Here is a 17,272-nt window from a genome sequence, read left to right on the forward strand (position 1 = left end):
AGTTTTTTTGTATTTTTTAGTAGAGACGGGGTTTCACCATGTTAGCCAGGATGGTCTCGATCTCCTGACCTCGTGATCCGCCGGTCTCGGCCTCCCAAAGTGTTGGGATTACAGGCGTGAGCCACCGCGCTCGGCCAGGTGATTGGTTATTAATCAGTTATGAAATGTACGAGCAACGGATTAAATTTCACGTCAGAATTCAGCCAAAAGACAGGGCTCTAGAAGACCAAAGGGCCAAATGCCTATGCTAACATTACTTCCGAAATCCCTGAACTTGTATGTGATTAATGATTGCGTGATTACGTACATCACCATGACAATTGATAAGTGTATTAACAAGATGAACAAGACATACCATTTGGATTTTTTTTTTTTTTTGAGACGGAGTCTGGCTCTGTCGCCCAGGCTGGAGTGCGGTGGCCGGATCTCAGCTCACGGCAAGCTCCGCCTCCCAGGTTCACGCCATTCTCCTGCCTCCGCCTCCCAAGTAGCTGGGACTACAGGCGCCCGCCTCGTCGCCCAGCTAGTTTTTTTTTTGTATTCTTTAGTAGAGACGGGGTTTCACCATATTAGCCAGGATGGTCTCGATCTCCTGACCTTGTGATCCGCCCGTCTCGGCCTCCCAAAGTGCTGGGATTACAGGCTTGAGCCACCGCGCCCGGCCTTTGAGCCACCGCGCCCGGCCTGGATTTTTATTTTTATTTTTTATTTTTTGAGACCGAGTCTTGCTCTGTCACCCAGGCTGGAGTGCAGTGGCACCATCTCAGCTCACTGCAACCTCCGCCGCCTTCCAGGTTCAAGCAATTTTCCTGCCTTGGCCTCCTGAGTAGCTGGGATTATAGGAATGGGCACCGTGCCCAGCTAATTTTTGTATTTTTAGTAGAGACGAGGTTTCACCATGTTGGCCAGGCTGGTCTTGAACTCCTGACCTCAGGTGATCCACCTGCATCGGCCTCCCAAAGTGCTGGGATTACAGGCATGAACCACCGTGCCTGGCCTGGATTTTTAATAACTTTGCCATCAGAGACAATAAGCATTCTTCATGCTTTCTAGAGTGAAATATCCCCTTGTCCTTTATATGCTGAAATTCTGTTGATGATAGTCAACTGAAGTATAAATGTATATTTATTAAGAGTATAATGCTATAATTATTAGTGATTATGAAATACATGCAGAAATATTAGTAATAAAAACGTAAGTGAAGGCAACCATCATAAGTCAGCCTCTGAAAATATGTAGAAAGCATCTTTTCCAAGCAGTACTCAAAAACTTTGCTAGGTGGGATTATATAAATGAAACTACTTTAGCCACCATGAATGAAATTTGCAAATCCAGGAAATCAAAAGTTTTTAAAATCTTAAGTCAGAGAAAAAAGAAAAGGAATAATGTGGTAGCCACACCACCAGCAGCAGCCCCTTATATAAAATAATATTTTGTTCTTCCATTAACTTTGGTGCAAAGTAATCATGTATTTAGTATTAAAAATGTGCAATACAGTGAGTGAAGAAGCAATCTCCTGGCTGAGAAATTCCTGTTCTTGTACAATAATGTCAAAATTCATTAAAATTTGGTCATAAAATCAGCAACATTATAAAAATTAAATAAACAAAAAACACATAAAACTTCAGATTTATTCCTGTATCCTAGAAGTTCCTTCTATGATGGTAAAATATGGTTTTAGCCTTGGCTGAAGATTGATTTTACTAGTTGAGGGTGCTTGGTCAAAACGCAATGTACCTCTAAAATATAAATAAAATGAAGGAGTAGATGAAACCTGAAGGAGTTAGAATTGTCTTTCTGTACTTCTGCTTTTCCATCTCTAAAAGTAAACCACCATAATAAAGTTGTGAAGTTCAAATGAATTAAAAGCACATAAAATGGCATAGCACACAGTAGGTACTCAATGAAAGTCAGCTATTATTATGTCCAATGTATCTTACTGAATGTGGGAATCTGCCTGTTTTTCAAAATGTATAATCATATCAGGAAAAAAATCTGATACACTAGACTATTAACTGTTGTTAGTTATGGAGACCTTTCATTTCTTGTTGCAAACTTCTGCAGTGTTTGTGCTTGAATCTTCTATTTTCTAGTTTTAAAAAATGATAAAATGTACTGAATTAACAGTAGGCTTATTATTATTATTTTTTCAATCATTAGATGCTAAAAGTACAAACTAATGTCATGTAGATATCTTTGAAATTTAACATTAAAAAGGGGTCCTTGTATTTGAAATATTAGAGAACACTGCTTTTTATCACGGTAACAGTTTCAACCTTATACAAAGCATCTTCAACATAATACCAAGACCTCAGTCTACAATTCCAAGATTATAAGATTATGTTTCCTTGATGTAGCCAAGGATTCAGAAGGAGACAACACTGAATACCAGTATGAGATACATACTGTTAGGAACTCCTGAAGAAGGCAGAGAAGATTCAAGACAGATTACAAATTATACATACTAGGTCAGGCATGGTGGCTCATACCTGTAATCCTAGCTAGCACTTTGGGAGGCCGAGGCAGGAGAATCACTTGAGCCCAGGAGTTTGAGACTATCCTGGGCAACATGGTGAAACCTCGTCTCTACAAAAATACAAGAAATTAACCAGGCATAGTGGCCTACATCTGTAGTCCCAGCTACTCAGCAAGCTGAGGTAGGAGAATCATTTGAACCCAGGAGGTCAAGGCTTGCAGTGAGTCGTGATGATGCCACTGCATCCCATTCTGGGTGACAAAGAATAAGACCCTGTCTCAAAAACAAACCCAAATCTTAAGTACTGGATTCAGGGACTATTCTTTTTTATTATGATTTTACCAAACTCTTAAGTAATATGAGATACTGAATTCATCCCCAAGAAGGGAACTGCATATTTAAACAAATTTGTTTTAAAAAGCAGTGCCATTAAAATGGAAATTTATTTAGAAATTCATAAATTTAATTTTGATTCTACCTGAAGTAGGTTCCCATGAATCAGAAGAAGATCTTTTTCTTGAGAGATGTTCATTTTCCTATGAGCACAATGAGATAAAATTAATTAAGTGTTGGGAACAGCAAAGAATGTGAAGGCATTCTTCCTAACATTTAAACACAGATTTCTAGATTGAATAAGGCAAGCACCCATATTTGGAGGCAAAGCCTAATGTCTATAATAAAATAAAGATCTTAAGGTTTTTATCATAAAAATTAAGGGCATTTGTATCATAAAAATGGAAAAATATCATAAAAATGAAGTCAGTTTTCATAATGCTGATTTATGTCAATAATTCAAGAATAATATTATATTAGAACAGTGTATTTTTGAGATAAGGTCTCGCTCTGTCACCCAGGCTGGAGTCACCCAGGCTGGAGTGCAAGCTCACTGCAACCTTAATCTCCTAGGCTCAAGCAAGCCTCCCACCTTAGCCTCCTAAGTAGCTAGGACAACAGGCACATGCCACCATGACTGGTTATTTGTTTATTTATTTTCAGTAGAGCCAAGGTCTCGCTATGTTGCTCCGGCTGGTCTCAAACTCCTGAGCTCAAGCAATCCTTCCACCTAGGCCTCCTAAAGCGCAGGAAGCAGAAGGATCACTTGAGGGTAGCCGTTCAAGGCCAGCCTGGGCAGTACAGGGAGACCCTGTCTCTACAGAAAAATACAAAAATTAGTCAAATATGGTGGCATGTACCCATAGTCTCAGCTACTTGGGAAGCTGAGGTGAGAGCATCATTTGAGCCCAGGAGTTTGAGACTGCAATGAGACATGATCATGCCACAGCACTCCAGCATGAGTGACAGAGCAAGACCGTTTACAAATAAACAAATAAGACTATACTTGCCTTAAAAAAAAGAATGCTTACTTTTCTGACTAAAAAAGATCTTTGTTCCTGGTCTGAAAAAACTATAGATAAGAAACACTGCTTTACTGAGTTCGATGAAGGGCAACTGGAGGAAACCTAATGAAACCAGCTTCTACACAAACTGTGCATAAATATTTCCTTCAGGAAAGACATCAACGTGATGCAACAACTCTTAAATAGTCTTAAATTTAGTATTCTAAATATGATATAGCAGTAGCAATGGTAATTCAATAATTCTTACACATACCACATTTGACAGATTGTTCTTTCCAGGTACCACATCATTCTGTTTACTTTGTTCCTGCCTTGGTTTATATTTTCTTTCTATACTAGAAGATTTTAAGGAAAGATTGCTTGCTTCTGAGAAAGAATTTTCGGAGTTGATTCTCTGCTCCATTTGCTCCTTTCTCAACCTCTTTAGTTCTCGTTCTCTGCAGTAAGAAGCTAGTGACAACTGGAATTTAGCTCCCAGCGGGCTTTCTCCTGGGTGGTGCCTGGACAGGCTGCTCCTGCTGCTAAGACTTCTGGAGCTGTTCTTGAAGATGTCAGCTTCTGCTACTGTGGTCTGCTTTTTGGAGTCTGCATTGGTTTTGCCTCGATCTCTATCATTCTTCTCACTATTTTCATGAATGAATAGTGACTTCCTTCTTTCTGGGGATCGATGTTTTTTCTTTAGTGACTTCATCTCCTTTGGCAAGCGATATGAAGAAGGAACATAGATATTTGTTCCTTTGGCTAAATATTTGGAGGCTAGTGACACACAAGGCCGACGTGACTCATGTATACCATGATCTTCATGATGCTCTTTAACACCTTTCATGAAAGCTTCTATAATAGGGCTCTTTTCTGGTGGCACCCTTTTGGGTTTAGATTTTTTTGGTGAGGATAGTTTCCTTTCAAACTGCTCTGTCCCAGTGATAGACAATCTACTTCCTCCATATTTGATGTTTGATTTTTGTGGTGAATCCAACATGTGTCTCTCTAAATAGCCAATTAAAACACATACAAATTGCATGTTACTAAAAGTAAAATATTTAACATTTCTCTAAATTATTAATGTTTAAAATATAAACTATGCTAATGTTACCACAAAAATTTTCAAACCAACAACTTGGATAATGATACACACCTTATTGGGGGGTATAGGAGAAATTAAGACATGATTTATTTGTTAAAAGCCTTAGTTTCATAAAGCTCTCTTTTGGTACATCATATAACCTCCCTATGGCTCTATAAATTACTGTATTAGATAATTAAAATAGTATGTATTATGAACATTAAATTGTTGACTAGAATAAATTTTAAACGTAAGAAAACATAGCAGCAAAAAGACTCTCCTCATGATATTTAGAACTTCAGTTTATCCTTGTTAAAAAAAATACTGCATCTTCATTTTATTTCCAATTTTGAACACCACGTTTACTAAAACAGTTTAGGTTTTACAGTTGAATCTGTCTCTCTCCTCACCCCCAAATTAGCCCACAAAAAAATGCTTCAACAGTGTACATACCTTGTTCTGAAGCTGGTTTGAAGAAATCTATAATTGACTGCTTCCTGAAAATAAAAGCATAATATGGCATCATATAAGCAAATATTAAAACCTCCATAATTCAGATTAAATGGAGAAAGTTAGATTTATAAAATAAAGGCTGGATTTCAGTTTGGTTTAACTAATAAAGTTCTGACAATGGTAACAATGCTTTGCTAAACTGTTCATTTAAAAAACAGAAAATATAACGTATCACTTCCTATAGGAGTTCATTTATAAAAATACAACTGAGGTTTATGTTATTTATAGTACTTAAATAGGTAAGACTGGTGTGTAGACCCAAGGAATCAGTACAGAATGCTTCTTAAGACTGACATGCTCACAGCTACATGGTAAAATGCAACATCTTGGGTATAAGCACATGAACCTACTTGTTCGCTGCAGACATTGATACAAAATAACTACTTAGTATCTAAGCACAGGGGTGTTTTAAAATTCAGAATAAAAAGCTAAAAAAAAAAAAAAACCCTCAATAGCTGTATGCCAAATGAATAATGGGGATTATAAAAATGGAGTAAAACCTGAACAGACTCTCATAACAAGAGTAGAACAGAGGATGGTAGAACGGCAATATGGGTGATTTGGCTGATCTAGGGAATCAGTTGAAGAGGAGTTTGCTGGACAAAGGAAGAAAAGTAACAAACTTATGTTACCCTCTTTATACATTAAGATGCTAATCCAAGTAACAGCAGAAATTAGAATGAATTGTCACGACTAAATAGTTTCAAATTCTTAATTTTTTATCAAAGAATCCTTAAGATAGTTACAAAAATAACACATTGCTTGGGAAAAACACAAGGAGAAAAGGAAGAAAGTTAACAAGAATAACAAAAACCAAATTAATTTTTAAGGATTTCTGTACCCTAAAGACTGGATTTTTCACTATCTGGTTTAACTAATCAAGTTCTGACATTGGCAATAATGCTAAAGTGAAATAGGAATCCACTATCAGAATTCGCATTCTGATTTGTTCACTGTATTTAGAGGTGTCAGCTGCAAAAAGTGGGATGTTATGATATGCTGAGCAAAAAATTAACTTTCTGGTAAATTTTGCTAAAATGTATCATTTTACTGAAAGAGAATAAGCTATAGACTATTGATTTTCCTAAACATTCATCCACTATGAGGTTGGAATGCTCAGTGAAAACTCCAACAATTCAAGCTTCTTGAAGGTTATGCTTATTGTACACTTTACTGGTCACATTAGAAGAGTAATGCACATCTTTACTGGTTTACCAAGTCCATCATACTTGTTTGAGATGTTGGTATAAAAGCTAAGTGCTTATGAGATGAATATGAGTGACAGGCTATGGAAGAATATACACATTTGCTTACATAAATTATACTAGGCAAACTAATCCCACCAGAGTAAATGCTGGAGGTTCTGCAAAGAGAAGGATGACGCCTTGTTATTGATTGAGGAGAGATGGGAAGGGACCCAGAAGCAGCGAATTTGTTGCAAACAACATCATTCTAAATGCATTTTACTAAATGTAACACTGTATCTCTTCCTTGAAATATTGGACCTCGGACTCCTCTTTGATTAATACGCCAGAAAGAGAAAAAATGGTTTTGGGTAAAACATACGAGAAACCTGTAAAATAACCATGAATGTAACTTTCAAGAGGTAAGTTCTCTAAGTTCATATGCACACAAATGTCCACTGCTTATTTAATAACTGATTAAAAAAAAAAAACCACAATTATAACAGTTTCACAAACCCTTATCTGAACCTTCTGAGGCCAAATGTGTTTTAGAATTCTGAATTTATCAGATTTTAGGAAGGGGATAACTTGGATGTATTATGGAAAGTCCCCAGTGGGGTCTGGTGCTGCAACCTGTAATCAAACCCACTGATATTTCTCCAGCAAAACATGACTATTCACACTTAATGGGATAAAGACCACAAACAGCCTTACATTAGTTCTGGTCACGTCTGGCTGCCAAGCAAGATGTGGTGCCAAACTTACTGAAAACGTTTGGTTTTCATAGCTTTCTGGCTTTCAGAGTTAAGATAAGGGATTGTGGGCCTGTACCACAGTATTAGAACATGAATATTATTAAAAGTTATTACAATTTAACTTAAAATAAAAGACAGTACCAAGTTCGTAGGGAATTTAAACATGTTTTATTGTCAGAGGATGTCATTAGATGAAACTCCCCATTTCATTACATAGCTCCCACAAAATCTTTACAAAAAAATTGGCCTCTTGGAGAGGCGTGAAGTTACTGAAAGAGAAAACACGTCACATTCCAAATCTGTAAGTTCTTTTAAGTATGAATTAGCGTGCACGCTGGACTACAAAGTAATTCGTGGAAGGGATTCCCTCATCACAGGTTACATAATTTCATCCACAACATAGAAAAGGTTTGTATTACTAAACCACCAGCATCAGTAGAACTGGCAAGGTACAGAAAACGACCTAAATATGCATTAAGCAGTTAGGGTCCTGGGTCAAGCTCTTGCAAAGGAAAAAAATCACGTTCTTTCTACCTAAGGCGGGTTCTCCGTAGCTGTCCAGGCTGGTGGTCACTAGACCAAGAACAGCTGCCCAGCTACAGAGAAGCAAACTCCAACTCCCAGAAGCCCCTGCGCGGAGGCGGGGCGGGGGTTTGCCAGGCCCCGAAACGCCAACGCCTGAGCTCGCGGAGGATGGCGGGAACTGGAAGAGCGGCGGTCTGCAGTCTTCCCCTCATACCCTTTCCCCCGCGACCCGGCCCCTTCTCAAGCCCTCTGCACGGTACCTGTCCCCAGGGCTTTCTGTTCTCTTTCCCGCTGCAGCATGGGCGGTACTACCGGGTCTCAGATGGCAGCGCGGGGGCGACGACCCCGGGGCTGGGGATGAGGGGAAACCTGGCCTAGCGGGCATGCAGCGCCTTGTCATGTCGGCGACGCTGGCGACGGCGGCATGAGCCGTGGCTGGAGAAGTTGGGTGCGTGGTTGCCGTCTTGCTGCTCGGACTTGGGGAGGCTGTCGGAGCAGAGGTGGGCGGCACCCCCTTCTCTCTTCATGGCGGTTCTCTCTTCGGAAGTGACTCCGGTGTAAGCGGGAAGGAACCTGAGGACCAGTAAGGGGCGGATCTTACTTCAGGAGTCACGTCTTGATTGGTTGGCATGGTAGTCATTTCGGTGGTGCCGCAATAGGAAGCCGCAGCCTCTCTGGAGAAGGCGGGGCTTGGGGACGGGGGAGGAAGAAAACTCCCCCTCCCACCCCGTCACATGCACCGAGGGCGCGCGCCTCTGGTCCAGGCCGCCTCGGCCTTGGCGGGCGCGCGGGGGCGGAAAGGCGCGGGCAGCCGCTGGCCCTGCGACAGCTGACGACACCCGCCTGGTTGAAGGCGAGGGGTGAGGGTTTGCTGAAGCAAACTCTAGCCCGGCAGCTGCCTTCGGTGAGGATGGCCAACGTTTGGGCTTCATGTGTCATACAATTGTGTCTCAGAAATCCCCAGCTGTTCATTACATTGTCTCTTTAACATTTTAGGCCAAAGTGCCGTAATACTGTCACAATTTCCTGGGGGATCTGCACATCGCGATCAGAAGACTTGTTCATTCTATGAGGGTTCTTGTTGAGTGTCAGCGGTAGATTTTTTTTTTCTCTTTAAGAAGGAGAAAAAAACCCTCAAAAAACTCCGTTGGAATAAAGACAGTTTTGTTTTGTTTTGTTTTTTTGTTTGTTTGTTTGTTTTGAGACGGAGTCTCGCTCTGTCTCCTGGGCTGGAGTGCAGTGGCCGGATCTCAGCTCACTGCAAGCTCCGCCTCCCGGGTTTAGGCCATTCTCCTGCCTCAGCCTCCCGAGTAGCTGGGACTACAGGCGCCCGCCACCTCGCCCGGCTAGTTTTTTGTATTTTTAGTAGAGACGGGGTTTCACCGTGTTAGCCAGGATGGTCTCGATCTCCTGACCTCGTGATCCGCCCGTCTCGGCCTCCCAAAGTGCTGGGATTACAGGCTTGAGCCACCGCGCCCGGCCATAAAGACAGTTTTTAATCCACAAAAGCATTTTGTTTCTCACGAGTTACCATGAAGTCTCTGCAGCTGGCTTCCTTAGAGATTTTTCAAAGGAACACAAGGTCAGCTTTCAATTTTCCATGTTAAGCGTGGGCAGCATAGATGAGTAAAAGCTGCCCTTAATCTCCAACCCTACTTTGTAAAGGGCTTGTGCTCTGGAGGCTGTTAGCCATGGTTTTCCTTATAAACCGAGAGACTGGTCAGAGTATCTCTGAACCTCAGCCTCCACATCTGTAAAATGGGCATTTTACTCCCTTTTCTGGGTAATTGTAAACCATAATAGAATAAAGCAGTGTACACTGCACAGTTCAGATTCTCTTATGTAACAGGTACTGAGCAAATTATAGTTCCCTTTTCTTCTCCAGATAGATTCTTACAGTGAATTTTACTTCTTACAAAATCTTCCAGAGACAGGTCAAATACTGTTGCAATAACTGTTAACCAAAATATCAATTTCAAGATGTCCAAGCTTTAATTGACAGAGTTATTTAATCAGTTAGATGGAAAAAAATCTTAAATGATATAAAAGAATTTGGACAGGTCTTTCAAATTTATTGTATAGAAATTGAACTGTTGGCCTGGTACAGTCACTCACGTCTGTAATCCCAGCAGTTTGGGAGGCTAAGGCAGGTGGATAGCTTGAGCCCAGGAGTTGGAGACTAGCCTGGGCAACATATCAAGACTCTGTCTCAAAAATACATAAATTAATTAAAATTTAGAAAAAATGAAATTGAACTGTTTTGGTCACTAAGCATGTCTGACTGACTCCAGGTTCACCTCCTTTTCCCTTCCCCTTTAGTCCCCAGGAGGAGGAATTAATAAGGAATAAAGTGGTCAAAAAGCTGGCAAAGTAGAGGGTCAAAGGTAAACAGTGAACATACAGGTCTCACGTTCACCCCAAAAGCACATATGTACAGCTGTATACTAGGTAGTGGTGGTGAAAGAAGGGAAGTGCCAAAATAGAGGGTACTTTTGTGCTCCTAATAGCTGAGAAGAGGTTTTTTACATAAAAAACATAATAGATGCTCAAAATGTGTTGAATGACTTATACATTTCCTTTTACATGTATTATTTCCTATCTCTTGATTTAGTACTTTCTGTTGGATGTTTTTACACTAGGAAATTTCTGTACTATAACAGAGCACATCTACAAAACATTTAATCCGATTCATTTCATTGCATGCCTAATCGATAAAGAGTAATGCATAAAAACACATTCTGCATGATCATTTAGTTGCTTTTCTTGGATTATAGTACTTGAATCATCTGGCCTCCAAAGTATCACTTTAAAGCCTGTACTCAAACTACCAAACAATAGTTTTCTCATTTTCTTAATCTGAGTAACAGATTATGGAGTTAAGTGAGGCAAGAAATCCCTCGATCGATAAATGGAAATGGAGTCATAATGAAAACACAATTTAAAAAATATCTTCTTAACAGGAAGTAGTTATCTAAATCCTCAGTAAGCATCAAGACTCTGTTTAAGCTGTGTATGAAAGTGGTACAGATTTGGGTTGCAGGGTGAAATATGTTCAACATACTAATAACCGCAGGGAACTTCTAGGGCATAGGGCTTTTCTCCACCTCCCACCCCAAATAGTATTGGACAGTTTATTTTGTGTTTATAGCCTTTCTCCTAGTTTAAATGTGTACGTATATACCATGCACACGTGCGTGTGCACACACACTTATTGTAAGGGTTTTTTATACTTTAATTTGTAGTGGGCTAAAAAGAGATGACCAGGAGACTGTACACTAGGTAAAAGATTTTGAGTTCAGATGCGTGCTTAGGAGGAGCTAATAGGGGAGAGAAAACTAGGGTGGCACGGGGGCTAGTCGGGGAAAGGACGTTGAACAATGTAACCAAACCCAATTAGAGACTTAAAACAAAACTTCAGCTGGGATTTGGAAAAAAAAGAGAGAGAAAGAAATTAAGGCTGGATGACCATACAAGGCTAATTTGGGAAGATTTCTGGGCATGGGGATGGGATGAGGACGCAAAGAGTGCAGAAATGGAGTGGCTTCTATGCACAAAGCTTCTGTGGGGGTACAGCTCAGCTCAGGTTAGCGTCCTGCCTTGTTAAAGACAACAGGAGGAGGGGGTTCTGGCCTTGATGAAAAGGAATGGGACAGCAGCAGAAACAATGTTACATGAACAACAGATCAAATTTGCTGGGAAAGTCAAGCCCAACGTGGGAGTTCCTAAGAGGAGTGACAGTATAACTCATGCCAGAGATCTTAAGCAGTCACACAGAGAGAAAACATCTTGGGCAGATTGGTTCACACAGTACCTTAGCAGACAGGGACTGAGAACAAAAGGTCAGTAAGTGACGGAGAATGTTAGCAAAAAGCAAAGAACTCTAAAAGTAATTTCTGATTGTACCCAGTAATAAATTTTTGCTCTGAAATTGCCACACATTTAATTAACTCCAAGGCTCTTGTTGGAAGGTGTTCTAGGGCAGGCCAAGAAACAAAGACTGATTTGCTGTAGAACTGCTGTGGGGAGGTGAAGGTGAGAGGGTGGCCTGGGAAGGGGGATAAGGAACAGACTCAGAAAAACAGGAAATAATTAACTTGAAAGCCTGACAGAGAAAGACAGACCACGTGATGATCTCAAGAAGGGATGGCGAGCTCACAGCATCTCAAGATCCACACAAATCACTTTTCAAAAGGATGCCAAACTCAAAACTGCCCAAATGCTTGGAAAAAGGACCTCCCAGGTTTAAGCAGCTGCTGGGGAAAAACCAAATGTAAAATAATATCATGTCATGTAACCTAACATTCTGGGAGTAATTAGTAGAGTTGTGCAAAAGCAGACCTAATGTGAAGGAACGTCCATTTCTTGTTCTATCATGATGGAATGGTGCGAGATAGTTTCCCACACTTCAGATACATGAGACATGTATTTGTGATTTCCAACATATCTAAATATTTCCTATACTATTTATTCATATTTTTCCTTAAATTGCTTTTTAAATTTAAGTACATTTATTTTAGGAGAAAACTTTAAATCATTCCCATAAGTGGAAAATTAGTATCAATTTCCTAAAATGGAAGATAACTGTAAAAACTAATATTAGTAAAAATATATAACTAGCTTAAAAAATATAAATATATCCAAGTTTCTTCTGGAGTTACCTCGTTTACCAGTGGTGGTGATAGGCATCGATAGGTGTAGATATTACTCATACATCTGAAATATAAGAAACACTTTGGGAAATATTGGTTTTAGGGATTCTATCCCATACTTAGGTGTTTTTCACACCCGGTTAGCAACTCCTTAGAGGATTTTGAAATTGATGTAATGGGTTATAGACCATGTTTTTGAAAAAGGAAAAGACAATGGAATAGAGAATGTCTGTTCACTGCATACAACATATGGGCATGTGTTGTTTTGAGACATTTTTACTTCTTCACCTGTATATATATATATTATATGGTAGTGATGTAAAAGGTATTCCTGTGGCCCCTGCTGTGGGCCATGGTCAAAATATTTAAAAGTCACTGCTATAATCTGTGTTCATTTTTCATACTTCTGTGTATTGGTGGCACTGAACAGCCAAGGCTGGAGTGCAGTGGTGCAATCATGGTTCATTGTAGTCTCAACCTCCTGGGCTCTAGTGATTCTCCCACCTTAGCCTCTCGAGTAGCTGGGACTAGAGGCACATGCTGCCATGTCCAGCTAATTTTAAAAATTTTGTAGAGACGGGGTCTTGCTATGTTGCCCAGGCTGATCTTGAATTCCTGGGCTCAAGTCATCCTCCATCCTCACCTTCCCAAAGTGCTGGGATTACAGGCATGAGCTGCTGCACCCAGCCAAGAGTTGTTTAAAGACATGGAGCAACATTTAAAAACCAGGAGATTTCACACAAAATTCTAGATTTCTGGCTTCAAGTGGTACAAAGAGTGGTCTGGCACTTATGCTTACAGGGGCTAGGTAGGTAACTAAAGTAAGTGAATCAGGTCGATTTTCCTAACTTTTATAAAGCCTTGGGATTAAAGAAATATTTCTTAACAGCAATGACAATGGCCAACGCTTACTGAACCTTATGGGCCAGGGACTGTTCTAAGCGTTTCATGAGTACTGACTCATTTAATCTTCACCAAATTCCTACAAATTAGAAAATGGTGATCTTTGTCTAGTGTCTGCACAGGCATGATAATAAAAGGCACCTACTACTGAGCCTCAGTGAGGAGTGGGGCGGTACTGTAGAACCAGAGAGCACATTCCCCACTAAATGGAGGCAGCCTCTCCAGGCTACAGCTTCCATATGGGAATGCAAGCCCAGAGTTGCCTCCTCTCCTCTCAGTGTCAACCCCTGGGGAGTGGTGGGTGAGACATGACAGACCTGCAGTCAAAGCATGCAGCCCCTAGTGTCTTGACATATACCCTAACATTTGTTTATTTCTATAGTACTATGAGATCATGTTCTCTTAAAGCAAATGTCTCTTGGGGCCAAAGAGGAGAAAATAGTGAATGCTTTTGGTTCCCAGTGCAGTGTTACAGAGAGTAGGCAAGAATGTCACTCAGGGCTTCATACTTAAATTGCTATACTTTACCTATGAATAATACCTATGGGAATTTAAAAGGACCAGTGGCCGATATCTATCAAAAATATCAAATGAACATGTCCTTTGACCCAGCAATTCCCCTTCTAATATATTTTAGATGCGTACTTCTGTGTTCACACAGATGGATGTGTAATATTGCAGCAATATCAGTAGCAAAAGACTGAAAGGGAACTGAATAGTCCAGTAACAGGGGACTAGTTGAATAAATGCTCACCTACACAGTAGAATATTAGGCTGCTTTTAGGAAGTCTGAGTTAGATACGCAGGATGTTTTGTGGTTAAACGTGCAAGGCCTGGGGCTCTACTGCCTGGGTTCAAATTCCAGCCCTGCCACTCAGTGGCAGTTCTATGACCTTGAGCAAGTTACCCAACCTCTCTGTGCTACTGTGCTCATATGTAATAGGAAATGATGATACAGGTAGTATCTGCCTCATAAGGTTTTGTGAATTTTAAGTGAGTTAATACACAGCTAATTGATCACAGCCAGTTACAGATTTCTTTGTTCCTTCTCCACTCCCACTACTTTACTTGAGTAACCTTAAATTTTTTTTTTTGAGACGGAGTCTTGCCCTGTCGCCCATACTGGAGTGTAGTGGTGCCATCTCAGCTCACTGCAGCCTCCGCCTCCCAGGTTCAAGCAATTCTCCCTCCCGCCTCAGCCTCCCGAGTAGCTGGGATTACAGGCACGTGCCAGCACACCCGGCTAATTTTTAAATTTTTAGTAGAGATGGGGTTTCGCTGTGTTGGCCTGGCAGGTCTCAAACTCCTGACCTCAAGTGATCCACCTACCTCAGCCTCTCAAAGTGCTGGGATTACAGGAGTGAGCCACTGCGCCTGGCCTAGAAAAAAAAATTTTTTTAATGAGTTAATACACAAGTAGAACAGTGCCTGCGGCATGTAATAAATATAAGGTTAAGTGATGGTTACTTGTAATATAAGCTAGTGTGGAATAATCTCTAAGATATATTAAGTGAAAAAATTAAGTTGCAGGCTGGGCGTGGTGGCTCACATCTATAATCCAGCACTATGGGAGGCTGAAGCAGGTGGATCACTTGAGGCCAGGAGTTCGAGACCAGCCTGGCCAACATGGTGAAACCCTGTCTCTACTAAAAGTACAAAAATTAGCCAGGCGTAGTGGCATGCCTCTGTAATCCCAGCTGCTCCAGAGGCTGAGGCATGAGAATCGCTTGAACCCAGGAGGCGGGGGTTGCAGCGAGCCAAGATCGTGCCACTGCACTCTAGCCTGGGTGAGAGTGAGACTCCATCTCAAAACAAAAAACAAAACAAAAAAATTAAGCTGCAGAACAGTGTATGTTACTATTATACATATGTTATTGTTCATATAATTAAAAGCGGTTATTTGCATGTGTATGCTAAGACTATCTCTGGAAGGATGCTGTGCTTCTTAAGTGATTTTCTTTTCTTTTTCTTTCTTTTTTTTTTTTTTTTGAGACAGGGTCACACTTTGTTGCCCAGGCTGGTGTGCAGTGATGTGGTCACTGCAGCCTCCCAGGCTCAGGTGATCCTCCCACCTTAGCTTCCTCAGTAGCTGGAACTACATGCATGCGCCACTATGCCCAGCAAATTTTTGGTATTTTTTGTAGAGACAAGATTTCACCATGTTGCTCAGGCTGGTTTCAAACTCCTGGGCTCAAGCCATTGGCCCACCTTGGCCTCCTGAAGTGCTGGGATTATAGGCGTGAGGCACTGTGCCTGACCCTAAGTGATTTCTTTTTTCTTTTCTTTTCTTTGTTGTTGTTGTTGTTGTTGTTTTTGAGATGGGGTCTCTCTCAGTTGCCCAGGCTGGAGTGCAGTGGCACGATCTTGGCTCACCGCAACCTCTACCTCTTGGGTTCAAGCAATTCTCGTGTCTCAGCATCCCGAATAGCTGGGACTATGGGTGTGCGCCACCACACCTGGCTTATTTTTGTATTTTTTGTAGCGACAGGGTTTCATCATGTTGGCCAGGCTGGTCTCGAACTCCAGACCTCAAGTGATTTGCCTGCCATGGCCTCCCAAAGTGCTAGGATTACACGTGTGAACCACCATGCCCGGCCCTTAAGTGATTTTCTAACTGCAGCCTAGTATTCTACTGTGAATGAGCATTTATTTAACTAGTTCCCTATTACTGGACTAGTTAGTTCCCTTTCAGTCTTTTGCTACTGATAATGCTGCAGTGAATGCTTTTATATATCCATCTTTGTGAACATGGAAGTATGTATCTAAGATACATTAAAAGGGGAATTATCAGTTCAAAGGACATGTGCATTTTATATTTTTGATAGATGTGGACCATTGGCTCTTTTAAATGTCCAGCTTGCTCATAGGTAAAGAAGCTTATGACAGTGGTTGCCTTTAGAGAGAGAAGTTTTCCCTTATTTGTAAAATTTACATTTTATCCACTGCATATATCATTTTTCGAAGGAAATATGTGAATACATATCCATATTTTTTAGTGTCTGTGTATTTCATTTAAAAAAAGGACTTTTTAGATGAAAAGTTATGCAAAGTGCTATGTTAAATGCTTTCAGAGAAGGCCTTGCCAGATGGCCTCTGGTATCTACTAGCCTCTGCTCATGTCTCTGTCTCCCTTTCTCAGGACCTCACCACTGAGAAATCCCCACTCTTACTTGCTCCTTGTGGGCAGTGTGGGAGCCAGCCTGATGGAGGATTTGGTAGCCGAAACATCTGTTGCTGGGTTCTCAAACTCAATGTATTTGAAACATAACTCTGTCTTCCCTCCACAAACCCAAATTTGATGCTGTCCCCTCCATTATTCTCATCTCAGTGAATGATTTTATCTTCTCCACCAACCTGTCACCCAAGTCAGATATGTGGGAGTCCTACTAATCTCTCCCTCTGTCAGCTTCAGACCCTACTGTTATCATCACCAAGTCTCACTGAGTTTCACACGAAATACCACTTGATTCCTTTCTTCTCTCCTATACATACACACACTGCTATGTGATTCTTTTTAGAAACGTAAAAGGTATAGACAAATACAAATAATAATATTACAAACCCATATGCACCACTCTGAACTCACAACTGTTAACATTTTATCCAGTTACTTCTTTGCTGGTCTTTTTGTTTTTATAATAAAACATTACAGGTCCTAGGCCAGGCATGGTGGCTCACGCCTGTAATCCCAGCACTTTCGGAGGCCGAGGCGAGTGAATCACAAAGTCAAGAGATCAAGACCATCCTGGCCAACATGGAGAAAACCCCGTCTCTACTAAAAATACAAAAATTAGCTGGGCGTGGTGGTGGATGCCTATAGTCCCAGCTACTTGGGAGGCTGAGGCA

The 17,272-nt window shown here is 40.9% G+C and overlaps 1 protein-coding gene across 3 annotated transcripts in view; it reads right to left on the reverse strand.

Annotated features, from left to right (window-relative positions):
- The window catches only part of SLF2 (SMC5-SMC6 complex localization factor 2), a 54,151-nt gene extending 45,331 nt beyond the window's left edge, over positions 1-8,820 (reverse strand). For 2 of the 3 annotated variants that reach the window (XM_030940661.1, XM_010356103.2), the window contains exons 1-4: positions 8,135-8,576; positions 5,351-5,394; positions 4,088-4,821; positions 2,955-3,012 (exon numbers count right to left, since the gene is read on the reverse strand). In XM_030940661.1, coding sequence (XP_030796521.1) covers positions 2,955-3,012; positions 4,088-4,821; positions 5,351-5,394; positions 8,135-8,274 — 976 coding nt within the window. In that variant the 5' untranslated portion in view covers positions 8,275-8,576. Of the gene's footprint in view, positions 1-2,954; positions 3,013-4,087; positions 4,822-5,350; positions 5,395-8,134 lie in introns of all 3 variants that reach the window. The other variant, XM_010356104.2, reaches the window with a different exon arrangement.
- Positions 8,821-17,272: the final 8,452 nt, after the last annotated feature.

Source organism: Rhinopithecus roxellana, chromosome 11 (assembly GCF_007565055.1).
Source record: "Rhinopithecus roxellana isolate Shanxi Qingling chromosome 11, ASM756505v1, whole genome shotgun sequence".
Classification (NCBI taxonomy): Eukaryota; Metazoa; Chordata; class Mammalia; order Primates; family Cercopithecidae; genus Rhinopithecus; species Rhinopithecus roxellana.